Source organism: Adiantum capillus-veneris, chromosome 18, assembly GCF_014529385.1.
Source record: "Adiantum capillus-veneris isolate H3 chromosome 18, ASM1452938v2, whole genome shotgun sequence".
Lineage (NCBI taxonomy): Eukaryota > Viridiplantae > Streptophyta > Polypodiopsida > Polypodiales > Pteridaceae > Adiantum > Adiantum capillus-veneris.
This window is the reverse complement of record NC_140948.1, coordinates 30,851,569-30,872,604: the sequence shown is the minus strand read 5'-3', so window position 1 is coordinate 30,872,604 and position 21,036 is coordinate 30,851,569. Positions and strand designations below refer to the sequence as shown.

Here is a 21,036-nt window from a genome sequence, read left to right as displayed (position 1 = left end):
GACGATGGTTCGGCGTTTGACATAGAGGGTGCAGGAGATGTTTGTTTGTCATTGCCCAATGGTGTGTCATACACGCTATGACATGTGCGCTATGTTCCTCAACTGAGACAGAGCTTGATCTTAGTGAGACAATTGTCAGCTTTTGGTTGTCAGGTACTGCTTAGAGAGCAGTCTTTCCAGATGCATTGCGGTTCACTAGTAATTGCCAGAGGAGCCCGCAACAGCCTGATATATCTTATGCATGTGTGAGGTTCGAGACGACATAGTCTCGATTTTGTCGCTAGTATGCTTTGAGCGAGAGACGAGATGTGTCTTTTTCGCCAGTGATCTCCATCATGCTGAAGAGACAGAGCGTTTAGCTGTGCAGGACATGCTAGTAGAATCTGTAGAGACATTAGAGCGGTAGTGCTCTAGTGAGACACAATAGGTGTTGTCAGACTTTGTGCAGTCAGAGGTAGAGTAGGTCTGCTCCCTAGAGACACACACAGAGCTGACAGATTTGGAGTTTTTTGACATGCTCATGTTAGAGACTGATCAGTTGGTGCTAGGATGCACAGTTTTGCATATGGGTGAGAGGGACGTAGCTTCCATAGTGTCGATGTTGACACATCCATACGCGATGGATAGTCTTGAGGATGCAATGATTGCAGATAGCACAAGGGAGGCGAGTACAGCTACTCTTGCGCAGATTTCGTCAGTGTTCGGGCGTCTCATGTTCGACTTGTTACTGTCGAGGCCTGACCTAGCATCTGCATTGGGAGTATATGCAGCAGGGATTGTTAGCCGTATGGTGGCTGACACTAGCATGACGCTTCGTGGAGCTTTGCAGACCATACAAAGTTGTCTGCGGCATTTACATGCAGGCTATAGTGTGGGTACGCACACTCGCCTACTACCAGAGCCGATACGACTGCGTGTAGATCGATAGAGTGAGCTAGTGGGCGTTAGGTTGAGAGAGTCTCTCACCTAGTTTCTTGTACATACTAGTAGTTTAGCTAGTATGCCTCGCTTATTGGCACATCGCCTTTAAGTGGGAGATTGTTGGGGTAAAGGCCCTCCGCCTATTGCCCGCCCAAACGTCCAATGTCCGATCGCTCGCCCACGTGTGTACATACCCTTATTCTTCATTCATATGAGAATAAGGAGCTCCTCATCTTTAGTCTTATGAGGCTGCTCCACCCACACCGGCCTGTGCTCTTCCCCCTTCCTTGCACGCACCACATTGTGCACGCACACACGCATCCGCGCACACGTGCACTCGTCACATTAATGTGTCGATAGGGACATGGTCATGCAAGCATCGATTCTATGCTATATATAACTAGTGCAGCTACAATTCCATAAAGTTACAAAAAGACTTGCATAGTATTGTATCACAAATAATTGGTGCACTTGAGACCATGCATGAGGCATAGTTATTTGATAAAGCAATCGACATTTATGCTTCAATCGATTGATGCATTATAGTCCCATGGCATGTGCCACTCTGGGCAAGGGGCTTTTTAGGCAATGGTTACGTGAGGAATAGTTATTGGTTACCTCATTGATAATTGTGCCCCTTTTCGTGGTCACATAGAGGGCTCGATACTACTATGCAAAGCCTATTGTAACTATGTCAATTTTGACATAGTTGCAATAGTAATCGGAGATGCATTCAATAATCATATGTGCTTCGAGCAATAGCCAACACGATCTGCGAGAGGCTCTCATAGGCTACGAAAATGTACTCTACAACGAAGCTGTGTGCATGTGGAGGAGGGTTATAATCGTGGCCTCCCATGACTCGCTTGTGAATTGCCATCTATCGGTAAGCATTAGAAAACAAAATAGTGCCCACGTGGCCACATCAAAAGCTCTAGAATTGCCTAAATGCATTGCAACCCTTAGTAGCCACCAATCAGACGACTACTCCTCATGTGACAAAGATACTACTCTTTACATAGAGTTCATCTATACTATAATAAAAGGGGGAGGGATTCTGCCCCCCTTGCCACATGGCAACACCTGCTTGCTTCGGGCAACGTTAGGTAGGGTGGCCTGCGTGAACAGTGACATCGAGCGAGAGGGATTCCGGTCCGGTGCCTTGCAGGCGAGTGTTCCCTGCATGAGACACACAGAGAGATGTAGGGAGGGAGGTGGAGCCTGGAGGACCAGATACCTTTCGCCTCACGCTAAGTACTAAGCAGAGCTCGCTCCAGTGTTCGGGTTAAATCTGTCTCAGCTTAATATCGTGCGCTTTGAGGACAAGGGAAAAAGGAAAATTTCCACAAGTGTTAAAAATAAAAAAATAGCATCTCCTTTCTCTCCTATCAATTGCTAGAGAGTGCATCTCTCTCTCTCTCTCTCTCTCTCTCTCTCTCTCTCTCTCTCTCCGCACATAGTGTGTGTCTCGGACCGAGAGCAATGTTCGAGAAATATGTTCAACTTAATATTGTGCCGTTTCCAATTTCAAAGCGCCAGTGGAGGCAAGGGGAAAAGGAGAAATTCCGCCCCAAAATAAAGAAAAATATTGTAAACACCCAAAAAATAACCTAATTTTCATGGAAAGGAAATATGTATATTTGGAAAAACAAATTTTCCCGAACACTGGACTCGATGCAGTGGAGTCAATGCAAGTAGGGTCCAGGCAAGCCCGCATCCTTTGCTTTGGAAAAGAAGGGGCATTGCAAATCTCAAAAGGATTCAAAAGATTCGTGTTAATAATCTTGAAGTAGAGCAAGGGGAAAAGGGGAAATTCCGGCCCAAAATAGAGAGAGAGAGAGAGAGAGAGAGAGAGAGAGAGAGAGAGAGAGAGAGAGAGGAGAGAGAGAGAGAGAGAGAGAGAGAGAGAGAGAGAGAGAACTTTTGCGCAGTGCGAGCTGACTAGTGACTCCTGAGAGACGGAGAGAGAGAGCTGCGAGCTGCTTGCGCCTTAGTAATAAGTATGTGTATGAGAGCGTGCGTTCTCGATCTGTGCTGCCATTTTTTTCTGGTGGCTCACAATCTGCCATCATGTGGTGCTCACCAAGATGCTCATGAAGGCAAGGGACAGGCGGCAAGGGTCACTTGTGTGCAGTGATTGGGAAAAATCATTTTGCCAAATATACAAAATTCCTTTCTTTGACTTTGTCAAGAGGAGATTTCAAAAAATTAGGTTATTTTTTCGGGTTTTTACACTAAGGAGCCTTCCCACTTTTTGCAGCATCTGATGTGCCTTCCACAACTACGTACGTTGGCTCTACAAGTTGTGTGTGAAAAAACCATTCCACCCATGGGAAGATGGCATACATCCCTTGCATGTCTTTGCCCTTCATCTACGTTATCGAGCTACATAGCCATGTGGTGGAACATGAACATTACCTTACTCCCTCAAAAAACCATAAGGTGAAGGCATGAATTAATAAGCTCTCTATGATGATCCACCAACTCAGTTCTTCCTCACAAAATGCCCAAGCTCATCGAACCTCCCTAGCACCCTAGCAGTGGCTACCACTACTTGCACGTTCGGAGCCCTAGACAGTCTGTGCTCGATGCTTGGCATAGCCACAACATGCTCCAGAGTGTGCGTTGCCGAGGTTGATAAGAGCACGGACAAACATTTTCCTGACCAACAACCCCTTCCTCCTACCCTACATAGTGCACCTCGACATGCAAGCATACTCGGTAGTGACTACATGTGCACCAATGTCATGGGTACACAACCCATCAATGGATGTTGACAGGTGACATGGAGGAAGCAACGCCATCCCCCAACTCCTGAACTGCATGTAGTTCTTACACACTTGCAATACCTGATGCGTGGATCATTCTGCAGCATCATTCCATGCAATGGACAATTGTCATGTCCCCCGACTAAGGGACATCGACAACAACCACATAGCATTGTCGGAGGCAGCACCGTTGTACTGTACACACGCTGTACACCATATAATGCACAAAGTGAGTCTTTTGAAACGTGGTGCAAAATTCTCAATCCGGCCAACTTTGTTAACTCTTGATAGCGTTTTCTTAGGACCTCGCCGTTGGAGTTTGCGCGTGCACACACACACACACACACACACACACAGAGAGAGAGAGAGAGAGAGAGAGAGAGAGAGAGAGAGAGAGAGAGAGAGAGAGAGAGAGAGACGCTTCTTCCCAGATGCAAGCGGCATATTTATTATTGCTGTGGATCATTTGCTCATAGTGAGTAACGGGCGGCTCTCCATTGTCCAGTGCACCATTAATGGACACAGGCCAATCATAAGAGTTGTGTGTGTGTGTGTGTGAATGAGAGAGAGAGAGAGAGAGAGAGAGAGAGAGAGAGAGAGAGATGCTAATTAAGAGCAAGGGGTTTGAAGGTAAGAGGGCCCATGCAATTTTACTAGTTTTGTAAGGTAGCAAGAACAATGTGTGTCGAGCCAGGCAAAACACAAATAATTATCAGGCCTAAAGGTACCAACAAAAGCAAAAATCCAAAACACGTGACGTGGAGTTTATCCACATAAATGCTTTTGGATTGCAATTCCTTTTTACTCCGGATCAATGTTGGGCCAACCGTCAAGTCTGACGGGCCGTCATGACGGCTGGTTGACCCGAGAAACCCTAGAACATATCCAAATCGTCGAAAGTGGATACTCGACGGCTGCGATCGCTTCTGGGCTTCCGTAGACAGAAAAGCTTCGAGCTGTTGGACTTACGACACTAAGGGAATGGGTTTTAGCTTTTGGGCTTTTTCTGTCTTCACCCATCTCTGATTTTCTCTGCTCTCTCTCTCTCTCTCTCTCTCTCTCTCTGTGCGCTCTTCTGCTGGTGAAGACGAGCTTTGCAGAAAGAACTTCAATTTTACATGGGTTCTTGCCATTCTCGCATTTTCTTGCTCGTTTTTTCTCTCCTTTCCCGCTAAAAAAAATTACAAGTCTTGAATTTCAAAAATTGTCTCTCCTTGCTGGGAGCTTGCGATCCCCTGCTCCGCTTTCTCTTGCCCCTGCAGCACCGCCTTCTCCAAAAGGTTAAGATTCTTTGAACTCCTCTACAAGCCCACATTCGGAAAATTTTTCAGGGCTGCATTCATTTTCCCCCCCCATTCGTAGAGAGCATAAGCTTTTCGTTTTTGGGCGCATTATGTTTGCCATATCCTTCTGCTGTATAATTGTGCATCATTTTGAGCTCTTCAATGGCAATTTTTTTGTTTTGCTGAAGAGCAGATTTTCTGTTTTTTTTTTGCGGTCATTCCGTCTTAATTGAGTTGTGTAACTGCCGCTTGGGTGGAAGCTTACTGTGTTATGAGTCTCTTTTCTGCAGAAATGAAGTTATTTGTTTGCACTATTTAAGTTGTGTTGCGCTCGGTTTTCAGAGTTATATGCGTCCATTTTCTTGGAATGGTTGCCTCATGAAGAGCGCACATGGAGTCCTCAATGATGGAAACCTACACGAGACTTCTGAAAGGGGAGCTCGATCCATGCCTCGATCTACCAGACACAAACTTTGCTCGTTTACTTCACTTTCATGCGAGAAGACAAGGTACCAAAGACAGTTTTTCTTTCAAACAACTAATTATGCTCTCTCTGGTAGGTCATTTGTTCTTGGTATGGTCCCTTTCACAGAGGCAGAAATTGGTGGGGTTTAAGATAACCATGGTGTACACAGAATTGCACTTGATACATGACTATTCTTTGTAAGAAGTACCTCAAGGCTGGTTGAATTGCCGAGAATCTGACTCTGAAGGATCATTTGCCAATTCAGTTTAAGCTCACTTTATGCACCATGTTTTCAAGAGGAATGAGAAGTCTGCGATCGATAATGAAGCTTGAAAAATCCCACATTTGACCAGAAGTGTGCAGTTGTTTAAATATGGCGACAGAGAATCCTATGAGGATGATGACTACAAGTGGGGGCATTGCGTTAAATGAGAGTATCAGATCCTCAGGTGCCAGTGGGCTAAGTTCTTCCCCAGCACATGAAGGGGTGGCACAAGAGCTTGGAATGCTCTTGAGGAGTCACAACAGGCTTGATAGCACGTTCAACCACAAGGATGCACTACCGCACAGAAGTGGAAGTGCCCCACCAAGTGTACAAGGGTCTCTAGCTGCCATTGGAGGCCTCTTGCCGGCAGGTGTAGACTTTGAAGCTAGTCCCATTGCAAATTCAGGGTCTGGCAGTGGAGTTGATATTATTGATTCAGAGCAAGAGCTTCGGTCTGACCCTGCGTACCTTGCATATTATTATTCTCACATCAACTTTAACCCTCGACTACCCCCTCCAATCATCTCCCGTGATAATTACATACTTGCCCAACGCCTTGCTAGCAACAACTTTTCAGATAAGAGGAAATTTCAGTCATTTGATGACAGCAACAAGAGGTCTCTGTTTTCAGCTCAACCAGTGCTTCCTACCCATAATGAGGAGACCGAGTCTTCTGAAGATGAGAAGTCTCCCATGGGGAATCTGTTGAGGCAAGTATCAGAGAACTGGGCAGAGAAAGGAGGCGATGTGTTATCTGCCAGATCATTCTATGGGTTGGGTGCACGGCCGAAGAGTTTAGTGGATCTTATACAGGTAATGCTTCCACTTTCTGTTTGCTGTTCAAGAGATATAATTTCTTTGCAACATGAAAACCAAGTTCTTGATTTGCAGCAAGACTTTCCAAGAACACCATCTCCTGTGTATAACCAATCACGGTCTTCGAGTCGTCTAGCAAATGATGAGGGGGCTGATAGCATTTCTGGAAGAGAATCATTGCTGCGAGATTCCTCTTTTTCAGCTGCAGCAGAATTGAATGCAGCTTTACTGGGCTCACGTTCAGTCATTACTCCTATACCCCTAGCTTCTCGATCAGCTGCCCCATTAAACTCTCTCCTGCCAACACAAAGCCAGGTGGGAGTGCACACAATGGGGAGCAGCTCCATGGGAGCTTTGTCCGGGCCTCCAGGCCTGATTGCAAGGGTTCCTACCCCTGAGCCTTCGAGTTTGAATGAAGCTTTTGTGGATGATATCTCTGGAGCAAATGGCCCGTCGAAGACAGGGATAAGAACCTCAAGCTCTGGTGCATCTGTAGGTGCAGATCTTGAATCTGCTTTGCAAGCATTAACCTTATCCAGCAGGCAAGAAATGTCTGCTGAACAACAGGATCACTTGGGCCTTTCTTTGAACTCTCAGCAGGAGACACGACAGCATTCTCATTCTGCAAGAATGCAACACGGGCAACGCCATGGCCATATATTGCAAAGCTTTCAAGGTCCATCTCAACTTACGCATTCCCAGCCTCTTTCTCATCCTCTTCAACAGCAGCAGCAAACATTTCCTGGTTTGGATCAGGGTCACACACCTAGTAAATTCGGTTTTCTATCTCAGTCTCAAAATACTCCCTTGCAACCTGGGGCTGGAAATAATATGTATGCAGCAGCTGCGGCAGCTGCAGCCATGTCCTACATGGCTGCTGGGAACCCTTACTATTCAAATTTGCAGGCAGCAAACTTGTATGCTCCTCAGTTTGGACTTGGTAGTTATTCCAACCCCACTCTTTTGCCTGGAATGATGGCAAACTATACTTCTTCAGTTCCATATGAGAGTGCAGCAGCAGCAGCAGCTGCTGCAGTAGCTACAGGAGTAGGTTCTCGGTCACCTCCAACGGTACCCTCAAGTCGGACAGGATTAGACATGCAACAATACCTCAAACACACAAGTCAGGCAGGCACTTCTCTTCAGTCCCGGCTACCAGATCCGTTATATCTTCATTATTTACAGCAGCGTTCTGTTGAAGACTTGCGAGGTAATGATCTCATACTCCTTCCAGGTTTTGTTAGTGGGGGAAATTTAGACCCTTTTGACCTGCAAAAATGCCAATTAAACCCAATGCTTGGTTACCCTACAGATCATAAGGCCCAGTTTGCTCGAAGTGGTTCTCTCGGTATTCCAATACAAAGTAAAAGTGGTTCTGCCAGCCCAGTATATTATGGGAGTCCACCAGGTGTCGGATTTGTCATGCCATATGCTCACTCTCCACTCTCAAGTCCCGTGCTTCCTGGTTCTCCAGTTGTTCCTGGTGCTCTGTCCCTCAGACATCATGCAAGCAGGGTGCCAGCTGGAGGAGCTTATGCCAGCTGGCAAGGTCAACGAGCCAGTGATATTGGTGAAGATTTGAGAGGTTCATCGCTCTTGGAGGAGCTGAAGAACAGCAAAACTCGTAGGTTTGAGCTCGCAGACATTGCAGGACATGTAGTAGAATTCAGGTAAATCCAGCTTCCACACGATCCTCTCATCCATTGACAGTTATATCTGGATGTTAGCAGCAATTGACTGTGATACTGGCTGCAGTGCTGATCAGCATGGTAGCAGATTTATTCAACAAAAGCTAGAGACTGCATCTCTTGAAGAGAAAGCACTGGTATTTTTAGAGGTTTTGCCCCGGGCTCTTTCATTGATGACGGATGTCTTTGGAAATTATGTTATTCAGAAGGTAATTATTCCGTTGCGTTTTCTGTCATGGATTCCATTGGGCCTTATGGGCACTCAAAGATTGTTTACGAAGTTTGACCAGTGTTATCTTCAGGACTTACTTTCGATTCATTTGTGGAAGTTCTACTTACGAGAGAAAGTTGGTCAAGTTTCATAATAAGGAGAAACTGTTGATTTTTAAGGTTTACTTACTAGTTAGAGATAATGGAAAATGCAAGAGATCAGTAGGCAATACATAGCTGTTTCAACGCCCTTTGGAAAAGGCTATGCTATTGCGAAGCTAACCTGTCTTTTCTTAAAACAAGCCATGCTTTACCTTTGATTAGATTAAGCCATGCCATGGCCTAATAATGAAAAGGTGAATTTCACATGATAACTTGGAATGCGATCGACAGTAGCTTGGGATGGCAGGAGGGGGACCCAAGAATAGGGATGACCTGGAATGTTAGGGATAAGGTTCATATCCGTTTTACAGCCTTAGCTCATCAGAATTTTGAGGTCCATCTCCTAGGTTTCACGTCTAGATGCCCTTGTGAGGCTTATCTCGTGTTTGGTAATCTGTTGAAGTTATGTATTGCAAGTGAATGCCCAAATTTGAGCTCAGTATTCAAATTTGCACTACTTGGTTTGGGGCTAACATAAGAAAGTCCTGTCCCATTGTAAAAATCATCTAATTCATTGATGGAGTTGGTTTTTGTAAGAAGATCCCATGCGTCTTTGACATAACTTACACACCCTACCACAACCTTTCCCCACTCTTGTGGACCTGTGGCACGAGACATGGTAGTGGCACTACGTCTTAGAATAGCCAGTATGATGATGAGTGTAGAGAGGCTACTAGAGTCAAATCACAGAGAGAGGTAACGAGAGGGGACACCACACACCCAAAAGACTAGATTACCTACCGATGCCTTGTGAGGCGAAAGAAGAGAGTGTATTTTGCTCTACTTGAGGAGTTGTACTAGCTATTCTTGAGTTGGGATTTCAGAGAGGCATGCAGAAAAATCTAGCTTTTTTTTCGTGATTTGTAGCCGAAGTGTCTTAGACACCGTTTCGTATGCCTAAAGCAATTTCGTTAGTACCAAAGCAGTTAATTGAGTATTGGTCAATGCACTTTTCATCGCCAATAGTTGATCTTGAATAACATTAGCCTTCATAAGAAATGACTACATGGAACTTCCGGTCGGAAACTTGATGGCAAATAATTGTCTAAGAAGGGTGACTGCTCGCAACGTAGAATCCTGATCAAACATTCTGACAAGCTTGAACCACATATTGTTGGTAGTCTTCAAAGTTTGTATGGTTGGAGAAATTTCCCGTGTAAGAGATTTCGCAATGGTTGACATTGCCTTTGCGTTACTCGCATCCCAATTGACACACGATTTTTGATACTCGTCATCTTGAAGGTGGGTGTACCTATTGTTGCGATCCCTCATAATGCGGGGCTCCAAGCCATCGACTATGTCTCATAAGCCTTTCCGCGTGAACCAGAGTTGCATATTGAAGTTCTAGTGGGCGTAGTTATCGCCGTTCAATTTGTCGCTGGCGCTCGAGCAAGGGGGGACTATGTTGAAGTTGCTAGATCTAGAAGTGATTCCTCCTCGCAACCCAAAAAGGGTGGCTACAAAGTCCAAGCTGCTCCACAAACTCTTCGAAAATTTTGAGCTTAGAAATCCTCTCGTTCCAAGCCGCTCCAAAACACCTTCGAGGTTCTTGCAAGCTGTCGGTCCAAAATTTGTTGCCCTTTGCGAACCTCTTACACACCTCCCAAAGCCGATAAAAAACGGGGGGGAGAGGGGGGGGGGGGGCTCTCAACACTATCTAACACGCATATTGAATGAAGTGTAAGCAGTGGGATCTACGACGTTGAAGAAAAGCACATTTCCCGTGAAGCTTGGACGTTGTCCAATTTGTCCCTGTTACTTTTTTGTCCATGTTTACTTTTTTGGTCTGTGTTTACTTTTGCCCCTGTCCGAGTTCACTTTATGAGAGAGTGGCTTCGCCTTGGGGACAAGCAACCCCACTCGGGCGCGTGGTTAGGACGTCGAGTTGCCAACGAGGAGGTCCCAAGTTCAAGTTCTCGACCCAGGGGGGGGGGGTCGTGTGTCAATGCGTTGACTTTTTTCTCAATCGTCCGTCCGCCTCGGGATCCTCGCAACGAGTCCCCATTCGGAAATTTACGCTTCATTCAATATCCGTGTAGATAGTGCTGTGGGGGGTGGAGGAAAACGTAGCAGCGTTTTAAAACATTGTTTGTGCAGAAGGAAAGGAAAAGTGTCGCCTTTGTCGCCGTCAAGGGGAAGCTACAAAGGATTGTCAAAACCGTTGCGGGGAAGGAGGGATCACTGTAATCGCCATCGCGCCAAGTACCAAAAGCGACGAGCGTTCTAAAACGTAGCGTCGAGGGGGCAATGGAGGACGGTGCAGTGCTGAGCGTTTCAAAACGCAAGGGCAGTGGCAGAGAGGCTTCGATAGTCTCTTATCTCCAGCGTTTCAGAACGCCGGTTGCAGAGAAGATGAGGATGGCGCAACCGGCAAAGGGGTGCTAATTGCTCCATAGCTTCTCAACGTGTGCTAATTGCTCCAGCAAGGCTTTGATACCATGTCAAAGTGGACGATGCGGAAGCGTAGACTCTAGAGACCAAGGAGAGAATGCATGAGAGAGAGAGAGAGAGAGAGAGAGAGAGAGAGAGAGAGAGAGAGAGAGAGAGAGAGAGTGCTGAACCAACCAACCTTCACAATGAATAATTGATGCACGATACAATGGGGGCAATGGTTTGTATATATACCCACCTCAATAAATTGCTCTACCTAGACTTTGACAAATAAGGAAAATAAATACCTAAGAGCCAAAATAAATATTGGGATCACATTGGTCTATTCACTTGCGATGCCAACACCTTTCTCATAATCCCCTTGTTACCTCTTCACGTCAGATGTTTCGTAGTTTGTGGGAGGTATCTTCAAGCATATGGATTTAGGAGAACTGTCACAAGACCGACACCACGTGCCAATAGAAAAGAACAGATTGAACAAACTTTTAGCACTTCAATAACAACTGAACTGAGAGAGAGAGAGACGACACGCGACACGGAGTGGCGGAATTCCAATCCAGAGAGTATTGGCCCCAAACCTTGGTGCCCCTTTCGGTATTTCTTTATAATGCATCATCAAAGTACAAGCAGGTACTCCAGATTTTGCACCTTCTCCAAGAAGCATGCCAGAGAACCAGCTCTTAGCACCTATTTAAAAGCCCTTGGCCTATGAAAAGCAGTCTACATGAAAAGCCTTCAAACTCAAAAGCTTCTGGTCCAAAAGCAATGCCAAAAAGCTGCCAATGTAAATCACGGAAATCCGTACAATGGCCACGTAAGCACTGTCAACGCGTTCAGCAAAAAATTGCCATGTTAGCACTGTCAGCGCAAAATCCATAGCGTTCAGTTGGGTTTGAATAGCATTTTTAAACCTAAGTTAAGCCAAAAAAATGTGCATTGTTTTTTGCTAATTTTCATGAAATTGGCATTAGATCATCCTAAAACACAAGTTAGTGACCTCTAAAGTGCTACGTAGCTAGCATAGGTAGTTTTTATGCCTCTAAAAAATGAAAAGCCTATGTATTGGAAGCTATGGCCCATTTATGGAATTCATGTTTTGATGAATATTTTGAAAGTGTCTTTGTAATCAAAAGGCAATTTTGAGTGATTTTATGGAGTTCTCACTATGTAAATTCCTCCTTGTGTTTTGGGGCACGTAAACCCAAAATAGCAAACAACACAAAGACGAAAGTGATTTTTAATTTTACCAAAATCAAACTCATTTTGAATTACTACCATGTTGTCTTCAAATCGCTAAATTTAACTCAACAAACGTGTTACATTTCAAGCTTAGGTCCAAATATAAGTGGTGCCAACTTGGTAGGTTATGTGCCATACGGAAGGCCACATTGTGGAAGCCAATTTTTTTATTCGTGCAATTTTTGTACTTCATAGGTGCGTTCCAATTTGTCTTAGGAAGACATGTTTTTGGTGCTTTTGATGCTTTCTGTGCTTGAATATGAAAGCAAAGAACCAAAGTGTAAGCATTCATAAAGATATTGATGGGTGTACACATAGAAACATTGATGATAGGTCAGTAGAATGCAAAAAATGCACCTTTTTTTGTACTGAGTTCTATGTTCATAAGAAATTTGTTGGGCCTATAACAACCATAGACTTTGGTCAAGAACTCATTGATGTTTTCGGGGAAAATTGGCTCGTTGTCTAGAGATTTTTTAACCTTGTGTAAAATGGGGTTTACCTAGCAAATATGCTATTTTTGGTCAAATTGAGCACTCCTTTGGCTTTGAGAGCTCCTCATGACCTTACATTGAAGGGTTGTGAGTGCTTCTTATTTTTCCCACATAAAGTGTGGTGTTAGCTTTGAGTTGAAGGATTTCTACAAACACATACGTATGATAGGAATGTTTGATTTTTTTCCAAAACCCTGAAAGGACACTTTTATGTCCTGTTAGGTTACCAAACTAGTGCTAAAGGATGTACCCCTTGGACATTCGCAACCTACAACCAAAGATTTTGGGACTCTTATCTACCAGTTACCACTTTTAGGGACATTACTTTTGCGATCAAATTGAGCTTGAGAGAGCGGGCTTGCCTTTTCCTTTGTGCGATTATCGCATCGGCAAAGGGGTTTCCAACATACATTAACTCATGTCACCCGCAAGAGTGGGTTGTCACATCATATCATCTGAAGGAAGGTGCTACAAGCATGGCATTCATGGCCTTATTTACTGGGACTATCCAACAACACCAAACAACAAATAACCCCTTCTATGTGATAATCTAGAAAATAAGAAGCCACGACCTTGAGTTGGGTTAATTTTTGACTTGATAGGTGTCCATACTGTGATCCATCCAATTGCCATGTAAAGCTAAGGGAAAAGTTAGAATCAAGATGTCCTTATTCTCTTTGATTCAGGATCCATGCAAAGTTCTATTTGCCCACTCTTAGCTGCAAGATTGGGCATTGACGAATATGCCAAAGGAACTCAAATTGAAGCAACGAGGCTAACGAGACTTACATATTATTGATACCATTGATTGTATCACTTCGACTTTAAGTTGAGGCAATTGTAGATCCAATTCATTTCTAGATTATGGAGTTGGTAGGATGTGATGTTTTATTGGGCATGCCTTGATTTATATCTTTTAGAAGCCACTGACATTCTCTACTTAGCTTGCCACAACACTTTTTATTCTCTTTAGGAGAGTTTTTTTCCCTTGCCTTCCGTCTTGCCCGTTGGCCATGTGCCTAATCGTATCTACTTGCCCTCAGAATAGGCACCATTTGAGCGTTTTTTGGAGATTTTCAAGTGATAAAGAGTCACTCTCCTTTCTCTCACAGAGAGAGAGAGAGAGAGAGAGAGAGAGAGAGAGAGAGAGAGAGAGAGAGAGAGAGGTGACTCTTTTTCTTCTTCTTCTTCTTCTTCGTTGGTGCCCTTTGAAGGGAAGTAGATCGTGTGCAAGTCAATCTGCAAGCATAGCTTTTATTTTCGGAACTCTTGAGTTCGTCCAATTCTCTATCTTTACTCTCTTAACACCTTATAAAATGATTTTTTCTTTCTTTGAAGTCGGGTGGACATCCTGACAAATGATGATTATGATTATGATTATGTTTATGATGATTTTGGGTGTGTGATCAATTTCCAAGCATTATCCAATGTCCTTTCATAGGCATAGTCTATATAATACTAGCCACATGATAAATTTAGATGCACCCAAGGTGTCTAGCTAGCTTATCCCTTTTATGCACAGTGCCATCACTGCACATGTGTGCATGACTAGAAGATCATTTGCGGGATTCAATCTTGGGAAACATTGTGTAAATGTTAAGAAGTGTGGACATTTGTTTATTACTTTCTCTTTTGTTTTGAAATATCTTGCAATCAAGGACGATTGCTTTCACTTTAGAAGGCTGTATGTGACAAGTTTTCGGGTTAGGGTTTTTGTGTCGAGGTCATAGACACACCTTGATCATTGCGTTCGTTTGGCTAAGTAGACTCTCTCTCACTCTAGAAAGGTGGTTCATGCCAACCTTTTGTTAAAGCTAGAATCCTGTCAGCTACCCATTCTCTCTCTAGATTCTCTCTTCTCTATATAGAAAGCGTTGATTTTCTCTCTAGAATCTATTGATCTCGCTCTATAGAAAAACTTATAACAAGTTTTTCTCTCTCTAAAACCTAAATAGTGCCTTTCCTCTCTTTTAAAAAAAAACCAGTACTAAGAGTCTGAAGGAGCGCGTCGATTGACTTTTCCTACAGATTGGAACTGGACCCAATGCGTTACAGTTATCCTAAGCTACACGTTGGTTGTCAAACACATGTACAAAGCCATTTATGCAAGGGGGTGTGGGCATGCAGGTCTTGTGATCCCTAGGAACTATAAACATTATATGTTTTTGGAAGTAGGTTTAGCATGTGCATGTGACACACAGAGCCATGACATTCACCCGGGCCTCTTGTTTAAGGTGAGAAAGTGATGCGGAGTTGCATGGCCTCCTCGTAAGAGGCTAGCAAATCCAAAGTGGGGAGGTATGCAGTGTTCGGTACGTAGTAAGGAATGGTTTGAATTCTTAGGTGTGTAATTTTCTTTTTGAAAAGCCTTAAAGCTAGAATACATCTTGGAGATTTGTTAAATACCTGTATGCATCACTCCAAAATGTTAATACTACAAACAAAGTGTCATGTGTGCACTTCACTCGCGCCACGTGGACAAGCTTCTGCTATAGTCTAGCGTCAGTCTTAGTTAGCTTAGGATCTAGCGTAGCATTTTGTGAGCCTCTAGAAGGACGTGCATGATGAGGCAGGTCATAGTTGCATACCCTCACTTGCATAGTTAAGTCACTTAAGCATATAGGCATATGAACAATCGTTTAAGTCATTTATTAATAAGTGACTTTGACATGACATTTACTAAAAGTAGGTAGGGCAAATGGCTAAAAAAACCTATAAAAGAAGCCCTTTGGGCGCTAGAGAAGGCAAAAGACGAAGTAGTATCGACAGCACCCTCTTAGGAGTTGCCTACAGCCATTAGCGTTTTTTAGCCACCAGCCTCAACGTTTTCAGCATACTTCCCTAGCCTTGCGATTGCAGTCCTCATCGCAGTACCCTCATCGTTTTCAGTTTTCAGCACATAGCCTCTTCAACGATTTCAGTTTTCAGCCCATCGCTGTCCCCAGTGATAGCTGATCAACCCACAGCCTCGTCGTCGTCATCGTCATCATCGTCGTCGTTGACGCATCACCAAGCATCTCTAGCAGCACCCCTTAGCACCTCAGTAGCACCTTCACTACCCAGCAGTACCCAAGTACCAAGTACCAAGTACCCGCGGTATCAAGCACCGCAGTATCCATCAACACTTCAGCTGTACTTAACATCAGTAGCATCAAGTATCCACTAGTATTTAAGTCATTGTATTGGCATTTGTGCAAGTAATTAAGCAAGTATTTGCTCTGGCAATAGAGCAAGGGGGCCCTTGAGGGTGGTTGAAACCCGACATGCCGTGTCTACTCTCTCTCTCTCGCCTTGCTTTTTGGATTGATTGTTCACGTCCAAAAGCAAACTGATCTGTGTCCGAACCACCTCCCGTAATTCTTGTTCCTTAAACATCCTCGGAGAAGGAGGTTTCTTTGATTGCCGGTGTGAGGGGTGGTTCTGTGGCTTTCTGCCACTTCTGCGCTGGATTGCTGAGACAAAAATTTTGCAAACTGAGGATCCTTCGCAAATTTAGTCATCTGCTTTGTGCACTCGTCAACGTGCTGTCGACGTTTCATCTCTTGAAGTTCGAACTGAGTAGGCCGAGGTTACCCGTACTGTTTCTCAGTTAATTCGGTTAAATCTTCTTCATGATCTCCTTCCGTATCAGCAGATGCAGAAGAAGTCGACTGATTTTTCTTGGAGTCCATAAGTGTCGCGAGAAAAGGATCGGATTTCCCGGTAGAAAAGAAATCGGCCGCGCTTTGATACCTCTGTAACAAACTTGGACACCCCAAGTCGAGATTCTACCGCAACACAGCAGAGATTCACTTTAAAACAGTTCACAAAAGACGACACGGCCTGGCGTAGTTCCGTGCCAAGAGGTATTGGCCCCAAAAACCGACGCCCCTTTCGTTATTTCTTTTTATATTAATTTGTGTGCAAAGTACAAGAGAGTCCGCGGGAACTCACACTCAGACTTTGCGTCCAGATGCCCCAAGTAGTGAGGCCCTTGGACTTATTTATTCTTACAAGGGATGCCCATAAGCAGAGCCCCAAAAGTTTAAACTCAAAAGCTTTTCAAACTCAAAAGCAATTGTAACCCAAAAGCTGCCAAATCAGCCAGCGTAAATTTTCGGAAATCTGTACGTACTGCCACGTCAGCAACTCAATGGAAATTGCGGAGAACTTGCCTAGTGCCACGTCAGCAGTCAATGTAGATTGCGGGAGTCCATACAGTTTGCCACGTCAGCCTATCGGTGCATTTTACGAAGGTCTGCAGGGTGTGTCCGGGAGCCTGCCATGGCACCAATTTGTGACATACACAATGAATGTTAGAAGAGACTCGATACAATTACTGTGTGAAAAAAGTACGAGAACATTTGGTGACTAGTCACTCTATAGACAATTCTTTGTATACTCAATATAGTCTTTCTAAACTATATGTGCACTTATTTGTGATAATATAAGGTGTCTTAACCCCCAGACAAAAGTGACCCACGTGCTAGCCCCCCCCCCCCGAAATCGGCCCGAGGGGTGGTAGGTGTCACCAGCGTGTGACTACTATCTATCCTTTTTGTTGATTTCTTTCTTATTATCTATTTACTTTCACTTTTTGGAAATACCCCTCGGGAAATCTAACTGCCCTGCATTGCATAGCTAGTGTGGAACTGTCCAGAGGGAGTCAGGCTTGAGGGCAAGAACTATGGTTAGCCAAAGTGGGGTCATTGACTAGCCAAAGTGGAATCCTTTGCTACAGAGGCTACACTTCAGTTCTGGATGTGGCCACAGTGTACAAAGAGGTTCGGATGACCTAGAAAGATACAATGGCAGCATCTCCTAAAATTTAGGGAACTGCTATTTTGGGATCTGAAAATGTGTTTGCGTCATTACCTCCGGAATGACAAGGGGAACATTTTCTTACTCTGCCGTGAAGTCAACTGGGCAACCGGTTGGGAGATTTTTAGGCGGCAACCCCGAAACGGGAAAATGCTTATAAATGTGCCAAGTGGCACCTTCTGGTGCACTTTCCTCATGCAAGAGAAGGGGGCGCTGAATTTTAAGCTGGGAGAGGCTCATTTTCAGATTTTGTCACAGGTTAAGAGCTATGGAGTGCTTGCTTTCCCTCTTATGCACAGTGCGGTGCCAGGAGTGATGCCCTGCACGCTACGCACTGCTCTCTCTCTCCCCTATGGCAGTATGTTATGCCCCACTAGTGGGCTCTTCATTTGACCAATGTACAGTTGTGTGGGTTCATGTGCGATTGCCGAGGCAAGAGCCTCTTGCACAGGTACTGGATTAGCTAGCGGCTAATCCCCCCGCAGGTACAGGTGAATTCGGAGAGGTTTCACGCAAGAAATCTCGTCTGATTCAAAGGGCAAGTAGCCCTACAGATGCGGGAGCTGGAGGACTTGCTACGGATGTGACCGGCACACGAAACGGAGCTCGAAACAGTAAATTACAGCCTGCTGTGTATTTTTGCAGGTTTAGGGTTTTGGCCCTAAACGGACCCTAATACCCCCAGGAGGTTCGGGGACGCAAGGGGACCGCTGTACAGGCGATCTGACGCATTTTTAGGGCTGAAAACAGAGAATTCAGCGTGCTGCAGATTCTCGCCAGGTTTTGCAAAGTGCCCGTATGCGTCGGGAAGGTCAGTCAATGCGTGGGAATACTGATTGTGAAGTGTCCTAGTACAGTTATGCTGCCGAAATCAAGCTGGAACAGTGGAAATTCAGCCGAGTTTGTGCGGGGCAGCTTGTAGGGATCCACAACGTTTATTCCCTCTTTTGAACAATAAAGAAATACCGAAAGGGGCGCCTAAGTTAGGGGCCAATCTGGTGTCGGTGTACTCATACAGGTGCAATCTAGCAGCCTATATCCCTCTCCCCTTTGTTGTGTCTTGAAAGTACAGGTAAAATAGACGACTAATAATGGGTGAAAGCTAAATCAAGGTTTAAAGTAAAGTCTACCGCCCTTTTTGGATTGAACAGGCCGGTTTCATGGTTCCATCGACGGGACTAAATCACTTTTTTCCATAGAAGTGAGCCTTGGTTAGTTGGGCTTGAAGACACAGGGGATCATAGACCAGACACAGGGAATTGCAATTATGGCTGACAGACCAGATGATGTGACTGAAGAGGTTTCCTCTTCACAGGGTCAACAGACACATGAAGTGGGTGAGTCCTCAAGACCACCACAGACGGATGATGATATATTCAGGACCTAGTTGGCTACGGTTGTGGCTATGTTTACACAAGTAATGCAGAACCCGAGGTTTTTAGCCTTTCTGCAGCCTCCTGTTCCGTCTCAGCAAGTTGGGTCACTGGATCATATTCAAAAGTCTGTTAAGGCTCGAGCAGAGGTGATTCATATTGCTCAGTCAATGGAAACACCTGTACACTTGACGGAGAACATGCAGTCTCCACAACCTGTGCCTAAGGTGCAAGAACAGGTGGCTGAGATGCCAGTATTTCAAGCTCTACCTGTTCAGCTAGCCACTTTTCAGCAGCCTATAGCTGGTTCTAATGGGCAAGGAAGCAACCTACAGGCTATGCAACAGGTCTTCCCACCACCTTCAGTACACCCTGGCTATTTTGGAGGTGGATCGATATTCCAGAGCATGGCTGGTCATGCACCTGGAAATCAATTTTACACGCCAGGAACAGTGTTCGGGGGTGCTCAAACGATGATGCCTAACCCCATGTATGGTGTCACGGGCATGCTACCAGGGTTTCAGAGCACTCAGGGCCAATTTGGAATGCCACATACAAATTTTGGCATGGCTGGTCATGCACCTGGAAATCAATTTTACACGCTAGGAACAGTGTTCGGGGGTGCTCAAACGATGATGCCTAACCCCATGTATGGTGTCACGGGCATGCTACCAGGGTTTCAGAGCACTCAGGGCCAATTTGGAATGCCACATGCAAATTTTGGTATGGCTGGAATTACAAATCAGCAGCCAAATGTGGCGTTTCCAGGTCAACTTAATTGCGGTCAGGGAACACAAATGAACCCTAACAGTGTTCCCATGTTTCAGTCACTTCCATATGACAATTTAACGCCGCTGGAGAGGCCAACTCCGTACAAAGAAGGTGGCAAAGGTGTGTCATTCACGACCTTTACAGGGTTTGATGACAGGAAGAAGGCTCTCTCATTCCTCCAGCAGTTTGACAAGGCCTATGCAGGGGGAAACTTTACAGAGGCTTCAAAGGTCCGCAAGGCAGCCACTTTCTTGACAGGGAATGCGGGACAATGGTGGACAACTTTATTGCTTCAAGGGCAGCTCCGTCCACATGGATTTACTTCAAGCAGATTTTTGGAGCAGCATGGTTATCTGATGACTTTGAAGCAGATGTCATGACAGAACGGCATCAGCTTAATGCTGCTACTTGCAAGAATCTGGATGACTACAATCGGAAGTTTTGGAAAGCTCTACTTCCAGTAACTTCCTATAGGTTTGTGCCATTGACAGAACAGATTGAAAAATATTGTTATGGCCTACCCAAAGGATTGAGAAAATACTGCACGAAGACCAAAGTCACTACTTTGACGCAGCTCATCGAGGTAGCAAACACTGGCAATGGTTTGCTCAAGGGAGAAGATTGTGAATTCAATACTGGCGTCAAGGAAGGATCAGCCAAGAAAAATTCAGCGAAGAAGTATGTTTCCAAGGAGGTTCCTAAAGTGACTCAGGAGCCAGCCAACGCAGGAAAAGGCAAAGCTTCGGTTGAATCAGAAAAGGGACCAGCGAAGAAATGGAAAAGACGTTTTCCTCCCAAGTCTGAAGAGCAAAAGAAGGTCCTGAGGTCAAAGAACAAATGCTTTATATGTGAGCAGCCTGGCCACATTGCTTACAATTGTCCTACAAAGCAAAGGCCAGCTGATTCAGCAGTTTGTTGGTACATTCTTTGATGACATGATAGTCTACTCAAAGAATGAAGAGGAGCATAGGCATCACTTGGCCATTGTGTTCAAAGAGTTACGCAGTCATAGATTGCTCATCAATGCAAAGAAAAGTGAATTTTTTCTGGAAGAGATTCATTTTCTCGGACACATTGTCTCAAAGGATGGTGTCAGAATGGATCCTGCAAAAGTTGAAGCGATCAAGTCATGGCCAGATTTGAAGACGGTGCATGATGTCCGAAGCTTCTTGGGACTATGCTCCTATTACAGAAGGTTTATCCGAAATTTCGCTGAGATTGCTTCACCTTTACATGCTCTTCAAAAGAAGGCAGTCACCTTTAGATGGACATAGAAAGAGATTTCAGCTTTTAATCTCTTAAAAGAAAAGATGACTTCAGATCCAGTCATTGTGTTGCCAGATCTTAGGAAGTCATTTGTGGTCCAGTGTGATGCCTGTGGTAGTAGCA

At 44.7% G+C, this 21,036-nt stretch overlaps 2 protein-coding genes across 4 annotated transcripts in view; both read left to right on the top strand.

Moving 5' to 3' along the window:
• The first annotated feature begins 3,807 nt into the window (after positions 1–3,807).
• On the top strand, positions 3,808–5,702 carry LOC147435429 (uncharacterized). Its single transcript, XM_086488493.1, has 4 exons — positions 3,808–3,918; positions 4,952–4,969; positions 5,315–5,481; positions 5,565–5,702. The coding sequence occupies exons 1-4, from the start codon at positions 3,808–3,810 to the stop codon at positions 5,590–5,592; spliced, it is 324 nt and encodes a 107-aa protein (XP_086344619.1). The 3' UTR covers positions 5,593–5,702.
• Positions 5,609–21,036, top strand: part of LOC147435428 (pumilio homolog 1-like) — a 27,944-nt gene continuing 12,516 nt past the window's right edge. Inside the window, exons 1-4 of one of the 3 annotated variants that reach the window (XR_015185082.1) lie at positions 5,609–6,516; positions 6,595–7,729; positions 7,832–8,189; positions 8,275–8,416. Coding sequence is in view for 2 of the 3 variants with exons in the window: in XM_086488489.1 (XP_086344615.1) it covers positions 5,812–6,516; positions 6,595–8,189; positions 8,275–8,416 (2,442 nt within the window). In the remaining variant the exon portion in view is untranslated. Of the gene's footprint in view, positions 6,517–6,594; positions 8,190–8,274; positions 8,417–21,036 lie in introns of all 3 variants that reach the window. The other 2 variants (XM_086488490.1, XM_086488489.1) reach the window with 2 other exon arrangements.